This window comes from Halichoerus grypus, chromosome 9 (genome assembly GCF_964656455.1).
Source record: "Halichoerus grypus chromosome 9, mHalGry1.hap1.1, whole genome shotgun sequence".
NCBI lineage: Eukaryota > Metazoa > Chordata > Mammalia > Carnivora > Phocidae > Halichoerus > Halichoerus grypus.
Window position 1 is genome coordinate 16643608 of NC_135720.1, and position 20561 is coordinate 16664168.

Below are 20561 nucleotides of genomic sequence, written 5' to 3' on the forward strand. Positions count from 1 at the left end.
AAATAAATAAAATCTTTTTTTTTTTTTTTTTTAAAGATTTTATTAATTTTTTGACAGAGAGAGACACAGCGAGAGAGGGAACACAAGCAGGGGGAGTGGGAGAGGGAGAAGCAGGCTTCCCGCAGAGCAGGGAGCCCGACGCGGGGCTCGATCCCAGAACCCTGGGATCATGACCTGAGCCGAAGGCAGACGCTTAACGACTGAGTCACCCAGGCGCCCCAAGTAAATAAAATCTTAAAAAAAAAAGATTTTACTTATTTCAGAGAGAGAGAGAGAGAGCATGAGCTGGGGGAGGGGAGGAGGGAGAGGGAGAAGCAGACTCCCCATTGAGCAGGGAATCCCGATGTGGGGCTCGATCCCAGGACCGTGGGGTCATGACGTGAGCCGAAGGCAGATGCCTAACCAACTGAGACACCCAGACACCCCTATTTATTTATTTTTGAGAGAGAGAGACAGAGCGTGTGCGCGCGAGCCGGGGTAGGGGCAATGGGAGAGGGGGAGAGAGAATCCCAAGCAGACTCCGCGCTGAGCCTGGAGCACAACACGGAGCTCAGTCCCAGGACCCCGAGGTCATGACTTGAGGCAAAATCAAGAGTCGGTTGCCTAACCAGTTGAGCCACCAGGCACCCCTAGATTTCTTTTAGTATAGGTCTACTGGTAATGCATTCCCTCAGGTTTAGTTCAGATTATTTTGTCTGAAAGTGTCTTTATTTCACTTTCATTGTAATATATGTATATATGAAAGTATGTGCATATATATATACGTATATAAAAATGTGTGTGTGTGTTTGTGTGTCTGTGTGAAAAATTGAATGCTTTCTCCTTAAAATCAACAACAAGGATGGGGCACCTGGGTGGCACAGTTGGTTAAGCATCTGATTCTTGGTTTCAGCTCAGGTCATGATCTCGGGATCCTGGGATCAAGCCCCGCGTCAGGCTCCACGCTCAACATGGAGTCTGCTTGAGATTCTCTCTCTCCCTCCCCTCCTCCCCTCCCACTCTTGCTCTCTCTCTCTTTCTCTAAAATAAATAAGTAAAATCCTTAAAAAAATAAAAGAACAAGGCAAGGATATTTGGGGTTTTTTTTTTGTTTTTTGTTTTAAGATTTTACCCATTTATTAGAGAGAGAGAGAGCAAGCACAAGCAGGGGGAGCAGCAGGGAGAGGAAGAAGCAGGCTCCTTGCAGAGCAGGGAGTCCTATGCAGAGCTCAATCCCAGGACCCTGGGATCATGACCTGAGCCTAAGGTGGACACTTAACTGACTGAGCCACCCAGGCTCCCCCTTCCTGGGATTTTCTATATAGAAAATTATGTCATGATCTCTAAATAGGGGAAGTTTTTCTTTCTTTATAATCTGTATGCCTTTTATTTCTTTTGTTGCTATATTATACTGGCTAAGACTTCCAGAACTATGCTTAATAAGACTGGTAAGAACAGATATCCTTGGGGCTTGTGCTCTCTCTGTCAAATAAATAAATAAAACCTTTAAAAAAAAAAAAGAAAGAAAAAGAAAATCCCAGGGAATTTATGAAAAAACCCATAGAACTACTAAGTGAGTTTAGCAAGGTCCTAGGATATAAGGGTAATACATACAAATCTATTGTATTTCTGTATTCAAAGAATATATGACCAGAAACTGAAATTTAAAAGCAGTACCATTTATAGAAGCTTCCCCAAATTGAAATATGTAGGTATAAATTTAATAAAACATGAACAAGATCTGTATGCTGAAAGCTACAAACTCTAATGAAAGAAATCAAGAAAGATCTTAATAAATACAGACACATGCCATGTTGATAGATTGAAAGACTCAACATAGTAAAGCTATCACTTATCTCCAAAAACATCTGTAGATTTAATTCTGTTCTAATTTTTGTAGACATAGATGAGCCAATTCTAAAATGTATATGGATGGACAAAGGAATTGGAATAATGAAAACAATTTTTTAAAAGAACAGGGCGCCTGGGTGGCTCAGTTGGTTAGGCAACTGCCTTCGGCTCAGGTCATGGTCCCGGGGTCCTGGGATCGAGCCCCGCGTCGGGCTCCTTGCTCAGCAGGGAGCCTGCTTCTCCCTCTCCCTCTGCCTGCTACTCCTCCTGCGTGTGCTCTCTCTCTCTGTCAAATAAATAAAAAATCTTAAAAAAAAAAAAAAGAACAAAGGGGCTGCCAGGGTGACTCAGTTAAGCGTCTGACTCTTGATCTCAGCTCAGGTCTCGATCTCAGGGTTGTGAGTTCAAGCCCCACATTGGGCTCCACGCTGGGCATGGAGCCTACATAAAAATAAATATTTATTATTTAATATTACTTAATATTTATTTAATATTATTATTTATTTATTTATTTAAATATAAAATAAAAAGAAAGAGGAATCAACTTGATTTTGAGACTTACAGTAATCCAGACAGGGTGATACTGGCAAAAGGACACAAACGTAAATCAAGTGTCAGGAACAGGATAGAGAATGGAGAAATAGAACCACTCAAATATGACCATTTGATCTTTGACAAGGTGCAAGTGGAGAAAGAATAGTATTTCAACAAATGATATAGGAAAAATTGGTCAGCCATATACAGAAGTACTGAAACTCAATGTAAACTTCATCCTTACACAAAGATTAACTCAAAATGGATCATCGATCTAGAGATAAAACATAAAGCAATAATACTTTTAGAAGAAAACATAGGCAAAATCTTTATGGCCTAGGGTTAGATGAAGAATACTTAGAAATGACACCAAAATCATGATCCATAAAAGAGAAAGTTGAGAAATTGGAATTTATCAAAACTTAAAACTTTCAGTATACAGAAGACACAGTCGAGGGGCACCTGGGTGGCTCAGTCAGTTGAGCGTCTGACTTGGTTTCAGCTCAGGTCATGATCCTCAGGATCATGAGCTTGAGCTCTGTGTTGGGCTCCACGCTCAGCTAGGAGTCTGATGGAAATTCTTTCCCCCGCCCTCTCCCTCTGCTCTTCCCCCCCGCCCCGCAGGTCCCCCCGCATCCCCCTCGGCATGCACGTGCACGGTCATGCACACCCTTTCTCAAATAAATAAAGTCTTTAAAAACTAAACAAAACACAGTCAAAACAATGAAGACAGGCTACAGCTTGGGAGAAGATATTTGCAGATCACATTTCCTACAAAGGGCTGTATCTAGACTATAAAAAGAACTTTCAAAACTCAGTAGTAACAAATATTTCTTCATTACCTACTACCTTCCTTCCCTTCCTCCCTCCCTCTCTTTCTTTCCTTCCTTCTTTCCTTTCTCCTTCCCTCTCTCCCTCATTCTGTTTTATTCAAAGCCAGAATAAATATTTCTCTTTTTTTTTAAGATTTTATTTATTCATTTGAGAGAGAGGCAGAGAGAGCACAAGCAGGGGACAGGGAGAGGGAGAAGCAGGCCCCACGCTGAGCAGGGAGCCTGATGTGGGGCCCAATCCTGGGATCATGACCTGGGAGCCAAAGGCAGATGCTTAACCATCTGAGCCATCCAGGCACCCCCAGAATAAATATTTATTGAACATCTATTCATTATGTGCCAGGCAACTTGCGAGGCACTGAGAAATACAAAGACAAAACATGGTGTATAGCCTTATGGAATTTTTTCTGTGGTAGAAGGACACAGACATAAATAGGTGCCACAAAGTATTAAAGATACTATGGTAATAGTAAATACATAGAATGGGAGGCACAGTAGAAATAGTCATTTTTGCCATAGGTAGAAGAGCTTAACAGGGGAGCTAAAACTTAAAATGATGAGTCTTGTAATGTGAGTATAAGTTGCCTGGAGTGGAGGGAATGGAAGGAAAGGTTATTTCCCACCACTGATTCATTTATTATTAAAGGTAAGGAAGGCAAAATACCATGCGATTTCTTTTTAAAGATGCGAATAGTCTGGTAAAACTTTTTGGTATAAAACCTGGAGGAAATTTTTGTTTTTCTTATTTATCTCTTCCCTCCTAATTTCTAAAAATCCTCTTTGAAGGTTATCAACTGGCAGACATCTCTTCACATTCCACCTCAAGCTAAGCTGAGTCCTGAAGCGTCTGATCTTATTATTAAACTTTGCCGAGGACCAGAAGATCGCTTAGGCAAGAATGGGGCTGATGAAATAAAAGCTCATCCATTTTTTAAAACAATTGATTTCTCCAGTGACCTGAGACAGCAATCGGCTTCATATATTCCTAAAATCACACACCCAACAGATACATCAAATTTTGATCCTGTTGATCCTGATAAGTTATGGAGTGATGATAATGAGGAAGAAAATGTAAACGACACTCTCAATGGATGGTATAAAAATGGAAAGCACCCTGAACATGCTTTCTATGAATTTACCTTTCGGAGGTTTTTTGATGACAATGGCTACCCATATAATTATCCAAAGCCTATTGAATATGAATATATTAATTCACAAGGCTCAGAGCAACAGTCAGATGAAGATGATCATCACACAGGCTCAGAGATCAAAAATCGTGATCTAGTATATGTTTAACACACTAGGAAATTATTGTAATGAGGCTTTGCAAAAAGACCTGAAACGCAGAGTTTTTTGAGGCTCCAAGAGTAAAATTATGCAAATGTGACAGAGCTATGTATGAGTGCTCTGTGTACAATATTTTATGTTCCTAAATTATGGAAAATTTTTTTAAAATGTTAATTTATTCCAGCCTTTTTAATCAGTAATTTAGAAAAAATTGTTATAAAGTAAATTATGAACTGAATATTATAGTCAGTTCTTGGTACTTAAAGTACTTAAAAAAATAGTGCTTTGTTTAAAAGGAGAAGCCTGGTATCTATTTGTACATACACTAAATAATTTTAAAAGACAAGAGTGTTTGAAACTTTTTTGAAAGACAGGTTTAGTTTTATCTTGCTTTAACCAAATATGAAATGTACCCCACATTCAAAGAGCTCTTTTTTTTTTTAAACCCCATAACCTTGTTTTTGGTGCAAATAAGCTATAGAAATTAAGCCATGATGGTGATGAGTGTTCCTAGGCTAATGATAATCTGATAATTTACATTTTGGAACTGAGAAATACAGGGTTGAAATAGTATGTTCATCAGAAGAAAAAATAATGCAGATTATCTGGGTTTTTTTTTTTCCCCCTCTGTGGAATATTTAATCTTCTAGCATTTATTTCTCATGAATTACTGGCTTTAAAAGAAGCAAAGCACTACTATTTTTCTTTCTATACCGGTATTTTTTAATGCTGCTTCTAGTTTTTAAAAGGGAACAAAGTTGCCATAAGTCAAAATTCACAGTACTGAATGCTTAACCTTCTTCCATATTTTTACTTCTAAATTTTTTTTAAAGTTTCTACCATCCTAAGCAGAGAGGTTATTTTCAGTTTCATATGAAACTTTATTTAGAAAATGTATTTGTGGGTACTCACTAGAAAATTACTTTTTCTTTGTAGTGACAGTTTTGGTTATGTCATCAGTAATGTTACACGTTTCCTCTTTCAGAACAGTGCTGTATACATGGATTGTTATGGCAAAGGAAATCTGGCTATTTGGCCATATTTTACCTATAGGCAGGTGAACTGGTGAAAAAATTAATTATTATTTAATTCTTAATTAAGGTGGCCGTTAGTAATTAGAAAAAGTTACATAGTGGTCTTAGTAGAAAATTCAAATCCTCCTAACTTAATTTAAGTTTAAATAATATGTTTTTCAGCATGCCTATTATATATAATGTTTAGGTTTTAAAAACACTTATGGTTTCATACCAAAATACATTTAGTTTCTCTTTTAGGAAGGGGAAAAGGGCTCTATTCTGACATAAGTAAAATTTGTATTTTACTTCCTTTTCTTTAAGCTCCACTGGTGGGGAATTGTTTTATCAAAATTTTATATGTCTGGATAAGAAGAGGCATAATTTTAGTGATTATCAAACTAATAGAAAAAAGCTAGTGGAAGTCACATGTGTAAGTAAAATTAAAGGCAAAGCTGTTCCGGTTGAACTGGGACGGGCAACAAAGACTTATTAGCTTACACTTCCCACCTTTCTCTAGGTGTCCCTCTCAGAGCTCAGCTTGTAAACCACGGGTCTTTGGGGTTCATTGGGTTTTTTGAGAATCTGATGAAAGGTGGGGACTCTTTTCCCAGAAAAATACACATCAACACACACATATATAATGCCGCATGCAGTCTTAGGAATTCTGGACATGTTGAAAACTCACAAACTTGGTTAAGGACCTCTGTCCTGTAAGAACACTGATATATTAAACTAAGAACTTTGCTTTAAATTTACTGATCAGTACTCAGATTCGTACATCTTGTATAAACACTGATAATTTGTGATGGGAAAAGTCTGTACCATGTATTAAGATATCCCTAGGAATGCCTCTCTCTTGCTGGTACAGCACTAAGACATTCTAAACATACTCTTGAGGGCATTGAAATAGATGTTTGGCATGTTACAAGCTTGATACGGAAATATTTCTGAAGGACTGCTAATCAGAGAGTTGTAAGAAAAGGCACCATAATGAGTTGGCAGTCTTCACTTCATGGAACATTTGATTAGTGCTGTAAAATCCTATGCCAAACAAAGTAGTTCAAGAATTTTTAGCTCAGTACTCAAATTTTAAGATATTCCTCTGGCTCTTTGGGTTTTCTCAGTCAGATTTAGTGAAATTTCCATTTGGTTGTTTTACTTCTGGATTGTGGTGCAATGCAGTACAAAACCAACTTTGTTACATTTATGTTGTAGGAAAACTAAGGTGCTTTCTCCTCCCCCACCCTCCCCACAAAATCTGTGTTGACACTACAAATTTTGTGTTCTTTTAAAATTTCCTCTGACAACATAAGCTTTTGCTGTTTATGTAAAGCAGTTTGATATCTGCAGTTTTAACAGTTTGGATATACTTATTAGCTGTCTTATTCCCAAACATATCCAGTTCTTAGAGCACAGAATCTGGTGCTTCCTGACCAAAAAGATGAGAACAACATGAAAAAACCTATATGCTTTCAATTGAAATAGAGTGAAAACATTGGTTATACGTGTTTTCTTTTTCAAATAATTTTCCACTTATTAAAAAACTTGCTGTCTTTCTTATACTTACCCTTTTTATGTATATCAATAGTATTTATAAAATGTGTTCTATAATTATGTAATTGTAGATACTATTATGTATTGTCCAGTGACATTCTAAGGCAGGCCCTATTGCTGTATCTTTTCTACCTTATTTGTAATAGGAACTATAGAATGTATGACTAAGAAGTCACTTTGAGATTGACTTTTTTAAAAAGTTATTACCTTCTGCTGTTGCAAAGTGCAAAACTGTGAGTGAAAATGTTTTATTCTGACTTAATAATATGTTAGAAATTAGAGAATACAGTGGGAGGAGTTTTAGATATTGCTGCTGCTGTTACCTAAGGTACTTTAGAAATTTTTCTTTAATAAACAAAAATAAACAAAATCCCTTTGGTATTTAAAGTGAAACATTTATTTAGCCTGTTTGTTTTAATCTAAAGCAAAAAATAATTTGGGTCAATATATTAGTATATTTGTAAAGCGCCTTAATATATCCCTTTGTGGAAGGCACTGTCCCACAGTTTACTTTTATATTGTATTGTATATATAAGTATTTTGTATTAAAATTGAATCAATACAACACTACAGTTTTATAAAATAATGCTTTGTTAGGAAAAGGAATTACAGCTTTGCAATATAACTAAATTGTTTTGCATACTTCTGAATGTAGTAGATATGAATAATCAGCCTGTGTTTTTAATGACTCTATTTGTATTTTCCCAATCATTTTCTCTAGTGTAACATTTGCTGGGATAATAATAAAAAAGAAATTCAGATCTTTCAATTATGTGTGGAAAGCTGACTATCAAGGCACTTAACGTATATTGATTTTCATTTTCAAAAATATATTTTAATCTTTATTCTCAGAGATAATTTATGATTAAAAATTCAGTGTTTTAAAATTAAAATATATATAACTAATGATAATAGTTAGGGTTAAGGCAAACTGAGTAGAGTTAGTGTAACCCAGTAAAATGTTTTCATTTTGCCCAACATAAGTACAATAAATATTTCATGTTAAAGGCTTCCTTTAGATTAGCACAGAATTAAACCTTTCTAATTATCAGACTCATTTAGTATCGTTTGAGTCTGCTTTATTTATTTATTTATTTTTAAAATATTTTATTTGACAGACAGCGAGAGAGGGAACACAAGCAGGGAGAGTGGGAGAGGGAGAAGCAGGCTCCCTGCTAAGCAGGGAGCCCAGTGCGGAGCTCGATCCCAGGACCCTGGGACCATGACCTGAGCTGAAGGCAGACGCTTAATGACTGAGCCACTCAGGCGCCCCTTGAGTCTGCTTTAAAATTTTAAAATATGCAGTTGCTGGCTAATCTGTTTTCGTTCATTTACAATCCTTTATAACATGACAGAGAAAATATATATATTGATGCTCTATCTTAAATCAACTTTACATGGATGAACACATTTTTAGTTTTGTATTGCTTTTCCTTTTTCAAGCATTACCATCATTCTTAGTTTCCTTTTTCCTCTTGTTTGCACTTCCTTATAAAATTATATTTGGTCTACATGAGGCCGTTGTATAGCTGATGCAAGTTGCATTATTCCTGTGATTCATTATACTACACTCTAGACCCACATTTGGCATGCTTGTGACTCTATTTTGTTATGCCAAAACGAAACACACAAAAAAATGTATCTGCTTATGTGTGTGAAGGGTAGAGGAAAGATGTCAAATTTATGTCTGAAACATAGGCAGTTATTGTCGTCCCTAATACCTCGTCTCTCCTGCTTCCTACTTAAGATCCAGAGATCCTAGACATACTGCCGGATTCAGAATCTGGGTGGAACTTCGACTTGTTTGCCCTGGAGAAGGGTTAAATTTCTTCTGTGGTGAAAAAGGGGTTCTCATGAGTACTTAGTTCCCAGAGTGGTTGACTAATGACATTAGCTGCTCTTGTTCCCCAGCGTCCATTCTCTAATTCTTTTGTGAATAGAGCCCCCATCCCTGTCCAAATTTTGACTGCCCTGCTAGAGCCCATGTTTCTCATACTCCCTTGTAATTAGGTGTGGCCACATGACTAAATCTTGGCCCTTGGGATGCGAGCGTATGTGATATACACTTAAGGTTGATATTGCTTGCCCTCCACTTGCTCTTTCCCTCTTCCCCACAGGATGGAACATGGACAGAGTGGTGACTTTATATTGACCATGAAAACTAGGGAAACACCTTAGTGGTGGTGGATCAACAAAATGAGTAGAACGTAGTTATCTGAGGGCGCCTGGGTGGCTTCGTCAGTTAAGCGTCTGACTACAGCTCAGGTCATGATCTCAGGGTCCTGTGATTGAGCCCTGCCTCAGGCTCCCCACTCAGCAGGGAGTCTGCTTGTCCCTCTCCACCCCCCTCCCACTCATGTTCTCTCTCTCATAAATAAATAAAATCTTAAAAAAAAAAAAAAAGAACCTGGTTACCTGAAAGATATTGTGGTGTGGGGCTGTCTGTCCAGGCTGGACTGATAAACTGCAGAATGTTAGAAAAAAGGAAAACAAAACTCTGTGTGTGTGTGTGTGTGTGCACCGGCATATAAAATCTCCCATTTGTTACTGTTGCTGAACTTACACCCTAATTAGTATAGAATTTATATTAGTGTATGATCTGATTTGCAAAACAATTTAAGGAGGTCATTTTGTACTTTGATCATCTCCCATGCAATCAGTCATGAAACTCAGTTACTTTACCTTGTGCATTTTTCTCTAATTCATCATCTTCAGCCCCATTGTTACTACTCTGGTTAAGGCCCTCATCAGCTCTTGCCTGAATTACTGCAATAACTTTCTAACTGTACTCTTGGATTTCATTCTGGTCCTTCAAGTTTATTAGCTAAACTAGCATCCAAATGATGTACCTGAAAGATAACTGGGTTCTGCTTCTACTGTGATCAAGTAAGCTCCTAATGGATTGACTTTACCCCATAGAACTATTATAAACTCTGGGGAAAATACAAAAACAGCCACCTAAAGATACTGAGTGGAACCAAGAGCAGGCAGATTCTGAATGGAAGTCAACCCTTGAAAGAGAGGAATGGCACTAGATGAGTATGTAATTTTCTTTTTCTTTCTTTTCTTTCTTTCTTTCTTTCTTTTTTTTTCTTTCTTTCTTTCTTCTTTTTCTCTTTCTTTCTTTCTTTCTTTTTTAGATTTTTATTTTTATTTTTCGACAGAGAGAGAGAACGCAAGCAGGGGGAGTGGGAGAAGCAGGCTTCCCGCCGAGCAGGGAGCCCAATGTGGGACTTGATCCCAGGACCCTGGGATCATGACCTGAGCCAAAGGCAGACGCTTAACAACTGAGCCACCCAGGCGCCCTGAGTATCTAATTTTCATGATATCTTGCCTGAGAAAGCCCCAAATCTCTAGCTGAATCATTGCCACACATCTGTGGGGAAGAATCCAGGCATCCTAAGAACAAAAGAATTAAACTGGCATTTGAGGTGCTGCCCAACAGAAAGCAAATCAAATCAAGTTCATTGCCTGCTTAACAACAAAACAAAACAAGCAAACTAAAAAACACCTCCAGAGATCTATCACAGATTTAAACCAGAGTATCTATAACATAACATATCCAATATCAAGGATACACTTCAAAATTACCTGTCATACAAAGAAATACAAAAATATGACCGATTCTCAAAAGAAAAAACAGTGGAGATCAACCCCAAGAGCCTATTCCAACACTTGGAATTGGCAGAGTACAATGGCTCTTAAAACTATGCACAGAGATGGGGCGCCTGGGTGGCTCAGTCGGGTAAGTGTCTGCCTTCAGCTCAGGTCATGATCTCAGGGTCCTGGGATCAAGTCCCACATCGGGCTCTCTGCTCAGCGGGCAGTCTGCTTCTCCCCTCTCCCTCTCCCTCTGTGCTCTCCCCCCCTCAAATAAATAAATAAAATCATAAAAAAAACTATGCACAATGATGTAAAGAAAAATATTCTCATAACAAATGTAAAGATAGGAAATCCCAGTAGGAAAATAAAGGGTGTAAGAACCAAAAGGGAATGTCCTTTGATTGAAGACATAAACTGGCAGAATATGAGAAAACCCATGAGAGGGCCAATAAATTGCATTATTTAATTGCATGTAGAATAAAAGAATATCTTTGGAAGATAATTAATGAATTTGATGTCATTGATTCTCTCTGGGGATGGGAACTGGATTTCTAGGGTGGCAAGAAAGTAGACTTCTCACTATATAGCCTTTTGTATCATTTGAATTTTGAACCATATAAATATAAATACATAAAGTGGCAATAAAACCAAAATCTTTTAAGTTCAAGTGGAGGACCTGAGCGTAGACAAAGGAAACTAAGCTTTCATTGAAATGGGAGGCAAAAGCCAAAGGGCAAGCGTGAAGTAGAGGCATGTGTAAGTTGGAGGGTACAAGTATTGTGATTAAGTTTAACTGCATATAAAACCCAAAACCCAATCACTGCTTAGACGTACAATATCTGGAGTTGGCAGTCCACAGCAGGTATGGCAGCTCCACAAAGTCAGCCCACACTTCGTCTGTTCAATTCTGCTACCTTCATCATATGGCTTATATCCTATAAGTGACTTACATCAGCAGCTGGCTGCTTATTTCTATCCATCTGTTCCCTGTTCTCACCTGGTAAAAAGAGGGGATGGTGAGAAGGGGGTAAGGGAGAGTTTCAGGACCTCTCCCTTTAAGGTGTCTTCCTAAGAGTTCTATATAACACTTCCACTGGCCAGAAGTCAGATCCATGGCCACACCTAGCCGCATGAGAGTCTGGAGATGTAGTCTGCATTCCAGATGGCCCAATTCCATCAAGCTTGGTTCTGTTACTGAGTAAAGAAAATGAGTATTTGGTGGCCAGATGGTAGTCTCTGCCACAGGGAGCAAGTTGAGGGAATTTCAATCTGATAGCTTCCATTTTCTCCTCTGGTGGAGACATCGTGATTTGCTGAAAGGGCGGAAATGGGTAGAGGTTGGCTTGAGGAAAGTGGTGAAAGTTTGAAATAACTGATGTGAAGCGAGTAGGAGAGAACTGAGGCGGAACATGCAGAAAAGTATATTTCAGGTGGGTTGGAAGTTACACAATTGTGGTGCATCAATCTTCATGGTGGTGTGATTTCTTTTTTTTTTCCCGTAGTATTCAGCAGTCTGGGAGTAGCAGGACAGTGATGGAAGCTATTATTTAGGAAGAATGTATATAATAAGCTTAGTGAACAACGCTGGGGATCTGCCCCTGTTTGTTACTGCAAATATTGCCACATAATCTAAAAATTCAGCAGATTCTTAATCATGGTTAGAATTTTCTCATCTTATATTACTCTGTATTCTAAGAGATGGCTCAAATGCTTGAAGATGTAGGCAAGGATTGCCAGATACAATTGACCAGGTGAGTAAAATTAATAAATTGGTCCTGAAAGTCCTTTTAGATTTCTCTGATGAAATGTAAATTTTTAAAATTTAAATTTAATAGATAAAACAGTAAATAATAAAAATTTAAATTAAAAAAAAATGATTTAATGTATTTATTTTTTCTAGAAATATCTTTATCTTCTGTGTAATTCCAGAGGTCACTACACCTCTTACAACAGTCTCCCAATCTCTTCTTCCTCCCCTTCAAATCTTCCTACTCACAGCTGCCAAATTAATCTCCCTATTTGCTGTGTCACTTATGCTTTCATTTGAAAACTTTCATTGGCTCCTTTTTGCCTATTGAATAAAGTTTACACCCTTTTTTGGCACCTACCTTTCTACTTCTTTTTCCGTAATATCCCTTCATGTGCCCTATCATTCTGCCAAATTAATCTGACTACTCACTAGGAAAAAATATATAATATAATAATAATAATAATAATAATTTTCTGACTCCCAGTTTGGACACAATCACTTCAGAAGGCTGGTGGTTGTAGAAGCTACCCTGTAAAAGAAGAAATGGCTAGTGCAGTAGTCAGGAGTGTGGTATACACATACTGTCTCTCCTTCAGAGCATGCTGCAGTTGCACATCCTTGTCCCTTTGAAGTTAGGCTTGGTCACATGACTTGCTCTGGCCAATGAGATGTGGGCAGAACTGGCATGTATCACATCCAGGCAGAAGTTGTGCAAATTACTCCCCCCGCTATTTTTCCCCATGGCCAAGGGTCCCAGTGCCTGCATTCACTCTGCTATGAACATATAGAGTAAATGAGAAAAAAAAGTGTTCAAAGGGGCATGAGTTTATAGCCCCTTTGGTAAACTCAGAGTTCTTTTTTGGTATAAGGAGTTTATACTCATACTAAAAAAAAAAAAATCCTGTTGTTTGAAACCTCTGATTTAGGGGCTACTAGAGCTTAGCATAGTCTTCCCTACCTGGTACAACTAGTGAAGAAACTGAACTAGTGAATGTAAGCCGCTCTTTGGAGGTTTTTTACTTTAAAAATGTATCATATGATCTCACTGATACAAGGAATTCTTAATCTCAGGAAACAAACTGAGGGTTGCTGGAGGGGTGGGGGGTGGGAGGGATAGTGTGGCTGGGTGATAGACATTGGGGAGGGTATGTGCTATGGTGAGCGCTGTGAATTGTGTAAGACTGTTGAATCACAGACCTGTACCTCTGAAACGAGTAACACATTATATGTTAAAAAAAAGAAGATGTAGGAAGGGTAAAATGAAGGGGGGGAAATCGGAGGGGGAGACGAACCATGAGAGACTATGGACTCTGAGAAACAAACTGAGGGTTCTAGAGGGGAGGGGGGTGGGGGGATGGGTTAGCCTGGTGATGGGTATTAAAGAGGGCACGTCTTGAATGGAGCACTGGGTGTTACATGCAAACAATGAATCATGGAACACTACATCAAAAACTAATGATGTAATGTATGGTGATTAACATAACATAATAAAATTTAAAAAAATCAACTTCATTGAGATATGATTTATGCACAATAAAATGCATCCATTTTATGTGTTCTCTTCGAAGAGTTTTTTAATAAATATATACATTTGTGTAACCACTACCCTAATTGAGATATGTAACATTTCCATCACCTCAAAACCTTTCCTCATGCCTCTCTGAAGTCTAATTCTTTTCCTCCCTCCTCCCACCCTTAAATCCAGCCTCAAGCGAGCTTTTTGTTGCTATAGATTAGATTTGCTCGTTCTAGAATTTCATATAAATGGAATTATATAATATGTATTTTGTTTTGAGAAGTTTTTGTTTTGTTTTGTTTTAGGATATATTTAGAGAGAGAGTGAGTGTGGGCGGGGGGGGGGGGTGGAAGAGGGACAAAGGGAGAGAGAGAATCGGGCTCCATCCCAGGACCCTGAGATCATGACCTGAGCCAAAACCAAGAGAGTTGGCTGCTTAACCAATGACCTGAGCCAAAACCAAGAGAGTTGGCTGCTTAACCACTGAGCCACTCAGGCACCTCTGTTTTAAGAAGTTTTAAAAGTACAAATGGGCTTTATAATTCAGCATACCTTTGCACATATATAAAAGGTGAAGGTTGATTCAGGCTAACTAGGGTAATTAATCTGTACCTCCCCCCAAATTTTTTTTTAAAGATATACTAATTACAATTTCCTTTGCTCCATTACAATGGAGTTCCTATCCACCCTAGTAAAACTACTATTTTCTACTTAGGTGAGAATTTTACAAGACTTTGAGCTCCATGAGACATTAAATTTTTTTGATTGCTATATATATACTCAATGCCTATAACAGTGTCAACAGCATAGTAGTTCAATAAATATTTGTGGACTAAATTGATGTATTTCCCTTGAATTGCCTTTATATAAATCTGGGTTAAATTGATGACTTAAGGTTAGAAGTTTAATTACCATGCACTCCCTAAGGAAAACGTGTCTAGTGCCTCATTCCACCTTCGGTGGAGGAAGAGGATGGAGATTGAGACTGGAGGAAGCATGGCCAATCGTACTGTGGAGTCCTTATCTGTAAATCCTGAAACAACATAGTATTGTGTGTTGTCCAGTTGTATTAAAACGATGACCAAGAAAATAAAACTCCACTAGCAGCTTGTCCGAATATCTTTGTTTACCCATTCCCTGTTTTATTCATCTTATGTCGTGACAAGAGCCTCAGTCGAATTCTGCGTATTTGGATTTGTCATAAACAGATTTTTGGCCCTTGACTCTCACCTGTAAAATAGACGCTCTGACTTCCTAATCTCTGAGGAGTGTGGTAAAAATAAAATGGGAGGAAAAGTGAGCGAGAACTTTGGAAAAAGTTACCAAGGTACGATACGTGATAATAATTTAAAACCCTACCATCCCCGTTCTCTGCCCAGACCGCCGCCAGGAGGCGGTGCGGACTGCGCAGGCGCGTCCCAGCCAACCCCGCCCAGCTCCCCGCCCGGTGCCTGGCGCCCGGCGCGCGCACGCCTCCCGGCGTCCTCGCTCCCGGGGCGTCGCCCCGCGTGCGCTGGAATCGCCGAGGCCATCCTCAGCACCGGAAGTGACCCTGACGGGTTTGCCTTCAAATTCTCGGCGAGCTGAAGCAGCAGTGGGGGCTGGTGACGGTTGGTCACCGCCGTCCTGGGGCCGTGAGCACGGAGCAGAGTGGTTGGGGCTGGGCAGGGCCCTACTTCCTAGCCGCCCTGAGCCACGCACGGCCGTCCCCCTCCGCCTGGCGGTGGGCGGTTTCCCAAGGATCCTCGGCAGCCACAGGTGAGTGTTCACGCTCCGGGGAACCCCGGCCCCCGTGGCCAGCTTGGCGAGATTCGGGGCCGGCAATGAGAGCCGTCTGCGTATCCTGCCATGAGCCTGCCCTTGCCTGCGCCGAGGTCTTAGGTCCTCGCTGTTGTCGCTGACACCTGTAGCTCAGGTGACGGGTCCCCTACCTGAGGAATCCTGTCCAGCCTGGGACTTTCGGGGGTTCTTGGCGATCCCCTTTCTAGGCCTGTGTCATTAGAGAAGTCTCTGGTCGGAAAAACACATCTCTCTTTATTTCTTCGCTTTTTTGAGCAGTTCTCTCCCGAATTCGTCCACGCCCCCGCCCCATATTCTCACCCCTGAAAAACCTCGAAAGCCTTGAAATGGGATGCAGCTTCTTTTCTTACATTTTGTTAGGTAGGTGTGATATTGTTGAGGATGTTTCTTTATTCTGGTGCTGGGCGTCCTCTGGGAGGTTTTTGGCCCTTTTGGTTTAGAGTTGGTACCTTTTAAAAATATGTATCCTTCGAAACATTTGTTTCATATCGTATAGTATATGGTGACGAAGTTAGAGATAAACGTGGATCCTTAAGTACCTTACAGTGGATAGTCTCAGCCCTTATTTAATCAAAAATAATTTTTTCTTTTGACTGCGAAGTGCCATTTTATATCAGTTACTAAGTTCCAACAGCACAATTTTGCATCCTTCTCTCTTGAAAGCATTCATTTATGTGTTCCTCTTTGAAATCAGACCTTTAGTTACTGCTGAAAACATTCCTGATGTTTTAGAATCTTTGCCACAATGATAGAACACCACGGTGTCAAGATTCTTGTAGAGTTCACAGGACTAAATGTCTCAATGTGCAGCCCTATTGTCTTTTCCAAAGGAGATGAGTTTTGTAATCAGTGAGTTCTCACACAGGAATCGAGTCAGAACTCTTTATTTTGTATTACTGTTACTGTATCATGCTTTTAAAAAACCGGCAGTGCTGATCAATTTCCAACATTCCTAGACTGTGGAAAGCTATGTAAAGCTCCTCTCTGGCTTTGGTTGGTCAAGAAGCTTTTACATTTTACAGATTCAGTACTTGGCATATTATACAACAGATTCTGCATTTTATTTTGAAAGTGGTGTCCCAGTTCTGACAAATACTAATTAGAGAATCTTGTAAAATTTGCTGTACTAACAGCATTGTTGAATTTCTGTTTACAACAATGGTTTAGGTTTTTCTTTTTAGGTACATGATTGGTTAAAAAGATAATGTATCAAATCAATGTGGTCAATGTTGATTATATGCTAAATAGATTTTGCTTGTAGTGTTTACTGATACGGCTTGAACATGGATTTTGAATTACATTTTACTTGTTATATTCACTGATTTATTTTTGTTTTGTTCAGGGTAAACAAAGTTTACCAAATACAGATATATGTATTCTTTTTTTTCCTGAGCAGGCATTCTTTTGATAACTTTCTCATGCTTCTTGAGAATTTATTATACAGTGATTATAAAGGTAAGAAGAATGTATTCCATGCTGTAATTGGTCATGGGTCACTCATTTATTGTATGTATTTATAATCATTAGTGACTGACTGTAAATTAGCATTATGGTTGTTTTCATATCCCAGAGATGAACATTCTGAACACTGCTTAACAGTGTATTGTCACTTTTAAAGTTACACTCGATTTATTGAAATGCCTTCAAGAAAATGTATGATTGAGGTTCATCTGTTTTTGTTTTAGGACATCAGTTTTACAGATAAGTATTTTTAACATAGATGTTGATTGCCTGTGCTTAATACTATGGTATGCTTGTTTCCTCCTAAGTGAAGAAAATACACCTAGGATAGATCAAATGATGTCCCTTCTACTAAACTTCAAGGATTTAAAGGCTTAATTCTTATTTTTGTCTTCAGTGCAATTCCTTGCAACTGAGTCGGTGCTCTGTAAATACTTCTTGAATGAATGACCTATGCACATTACAGTAAAAACTGAAATATCAGTGGAACCCAGTCTAACTCCTTAAAAAATTAAGTGGATATGGTATCCTTTTTAGGTGTGGAATAGGGAAGGCCCCATATTGGGAGAGCGTAGGAATCTTAGAACCTTAGATGTTTGGATCTATTGCCTATTCTTTTTCTGTCTCTTTAATCACTTCTTTTCCTTAATTCTGGAGGAGAAAAAGACACCCTGAGTCTCTTTGTAGAGATTCCACACCACAGCAACTATTAAGCTTGCTAGAAATTTTGCTGTAATATTTTTTATTGTCTAAAGTTTTTGACTCTGTTACTTGAATTAAAATTTCGTGTTGTACCTTACTTAGCTTAAAAAAATTGATTTAGTCATTAGTGAAAATGAATACATAAGCTGTGTAAGCGAAACATTGGTTCTGACAGGATAATGTAAAGGAAATGCTTGCTGTGAGATAAAGTAGGCATCACATATGGTTATTTTTCTCTTTAATAATCTGTCTAATCAAGAATCTGAGTTTTTGGGCAATATCATTTTTATAAGTGTTCTGTTAATTGAACCAGTAGATGCCCTTTACTGTTCATGGTGGTTAAGATTTGACTATAGGCTTTTCTCCAATATATTCATTTCTTCAAAAATTGCCAGATATTGTGCCAGGTAGACCTCATTTCTGTACTCCTGCAGTGTAGTTTTAGCAATGATAAGAATATATTCTTGAAAATTGGAGTCTCATAAATTTGCAGTGTTGATACTCATTTGAAAAGAAGGCTGTCTTAGAGACTACTACTAGAAGAATAGGAAAATTTATTTCTGTCTCACATTTAGTCAACTAAGGGTATTTTGATACTATTTTTCAGTAAACACATTGTTTCTTTGATAATCAAAAATTTTTCAGGTCATTTTTCAGGTGGCCTTGGATTGACTTTATATTTCTTTTTGTTAGAAAATGTCAAGTCATTGGATGCTAAGGAATTTTATCTGACTAGAAAGAAGTATTCGTAACATAGAACCTTCAAAGAAGGCTTGGAGTGAACTCTATGCATTGTGGGACATTGAATCATGATCCTTAAAAAAAAGTAGGGGGGACACCTATGTATCAGTAGCGACTTGATTTAGATTTTTTTTTGTAGAGGGATGGGAAGAAAGATCTGGAGGGAGTCAGTTGAGGAAAAGAGGAAGAGAAGGGAGACGACCACAGAGTCTTGCTATGCAGGCTCATCTAGGTACACTGTGTACTGGCAGCTCCTGACCCCAGCTGTACTCTTCTAACATTGTTTCCCAGACTCGGTGTCACTCTAGGGCATTTAGAGCCTTGGGGCAGAAGCAGTCACAGTTCTGGTAGGGATGAGCTGAGGATCAAGGAATGTGAGAGTGCTGAGTGAGGGTCAGGAACTAGACAAAGATAAGAAATCTTAGTATTCAAACAAAAACCTGGCATTCTTCATTCAAACATTGATTGAATATTTGCTGTGTGCCAGGCATGGTTCCAGGTGCTGGGGGTTTATCAGTAAATAACAGGGAGCCATGCTCCCTGGCCATGGAGCTTTTATTAAGATGGAATATTATCAGTGGTCATGACTCCATGGAATCACTATGTAGGTCATGGGTTTTTTTCTTTTGGACCTCAAATGCTCAATCTTGAGTAACTTACAAACCTCAGTTCATAGCTGTATTGCTTCATAACAAATTACTCTAAAACTTAGTGGCTGGAAACAACAAACATTTCTCTGTTTCTTTGGTCAGGCTGTGGGCGTGGCATAGCTGGGTGCTTGTGATTCAGGGTCTTTCACAGGCTGTAATCGAGGTATCAGTCAGGGCTGCAGTCGTCTGAGGACTCAACTGAGGAAGGATCGGCTTCCAGGCTCCCTCACATGGTTATGGCAGGATTCAGCTCCTCTGGACTATTGGACTGACTGCCTCAGTTCCTCACTGGCTTTTGGCCTTGGAGCCTCCCTCAGTTCTTTGCCACGTGAGCCTCTGTACAGGCAGCTTAGAGCAGACCAGCAAGAGGCAGTCTAATCTCAGAAATGGCATTCTGTTATTTTTGCATATTCTGTTTGTTACAAGTTCACATTCAAGTGAAGGTGATTTCACAAGGGTATGGAAATGAGGGGGCAGAGGCTACTGAGAGCCATCTCAGAGGCTGTCTCTAATTGTATATTGATAGAAGACCCTTTTTCTGTAGTATTTATTGTTTCTTCCTTACCCTTCATTCTCTTTCTCCACTTATATTTCTGTATCTTAATCCTCCAAGGCACTCTAATATATTTAATGTGTTTTTGGATGTGTGTATATCCCTGACAAAAGAGTGTTTTGTATAGCATATGTATTTTTTGAATTTATAAAATGGTATTGTAATCTAGATCTTGTTCTGTATCTAAGGCTTTTTTTTTTTTTTTCACCCAACCCTGTTTTTCGATGATCTGTGCATGTTGCTATTTGTAAATTTTGTTAATTGCTTCCATCTTCTACATGGTATTCCAGAGTATGCATCCAGCACATTTTCTTTTCTTTTTCTTTTTTTTTTTTAAAGATTTTATTTATTTATTTGACAGAGAGGGAGAGAGAGAGCAAGCACAAGCAGTGGGGGAATGGCAGAGGGAGAGGGAGAAGCAGACTCCCCACCGAGCAGGGAGCCCAATGCAGGGCTTGATCCCAGGACCCTGAGATCATGACCTGAGCCAAAGGCAGAGGCTCAACCGACTGAGCCACCCAGGCACCCCTCCAGCACATATTCTTACCCATTTCTCTAGCAGGGACTAGATCGATTACCTCCAACTCCTTCATTTCTCAAACAGTTCTGTCATTAACATCCCAAAACAAGTCTCTGTGGATCTGTGTGAGACTTTCTCTGGAATATTTACAGAAGAGTGGGATTGCTGGGTCATAGGATATATGCATGTGCAACTTCTCTAAGGACTGCCA

At 39.0% G+C, this 20561-nt stretch overlaps 2 protein-coding genes across 5 annotated transcripts in view; both read left to right on the forward strand.

Moving 5' to 3' along the window:
• Positions 1 to 7823, forward strand: part of LATS1 (large tumor suppressor kinase 1) — a 50813-nt gene extending 42990 nt beyond the window's left edge. For both annotated transcript variants that reach the window (XM_036075028.2, XM_078054582.1), the window contains one exon: positions 3984 to 7823. In XM_036075028.2, the coding sequence (XP_035930921.2) occupies positions 3984 to 4493 (510 nt within the window). In that variant the 3' untranslated portion in view covers positions 4494 to 7823. The remainder of the gene's footprint in view (positions 1 to 3983) is intronic.
• Positions 7824 to 15544: 7721 nt separating this feature from the next.
• The window catches only part of KATNA1 (katanin catalytic subunit A1), a 32477-nt gene continuing 27460 nt past the window's right edge, over positions 15545 to 20561 (forward strand). Inside the window, exons 1-2 of one of the 3 annotated variants that reach the window (XM_036075035.2) lie at positions 15545 to 15681; positions 17120 to 17178. The gene's annotated coding sequence lies outside the window, so the exon portion shown is untranslated. The remainder of the gene's footprint in view (positions 15682 to 17119; positions 17179 to 20561) is intronic. The other 2 variants (XM_078054584.1, XM_036075037.2) reach the window with 2 other exon arrangements.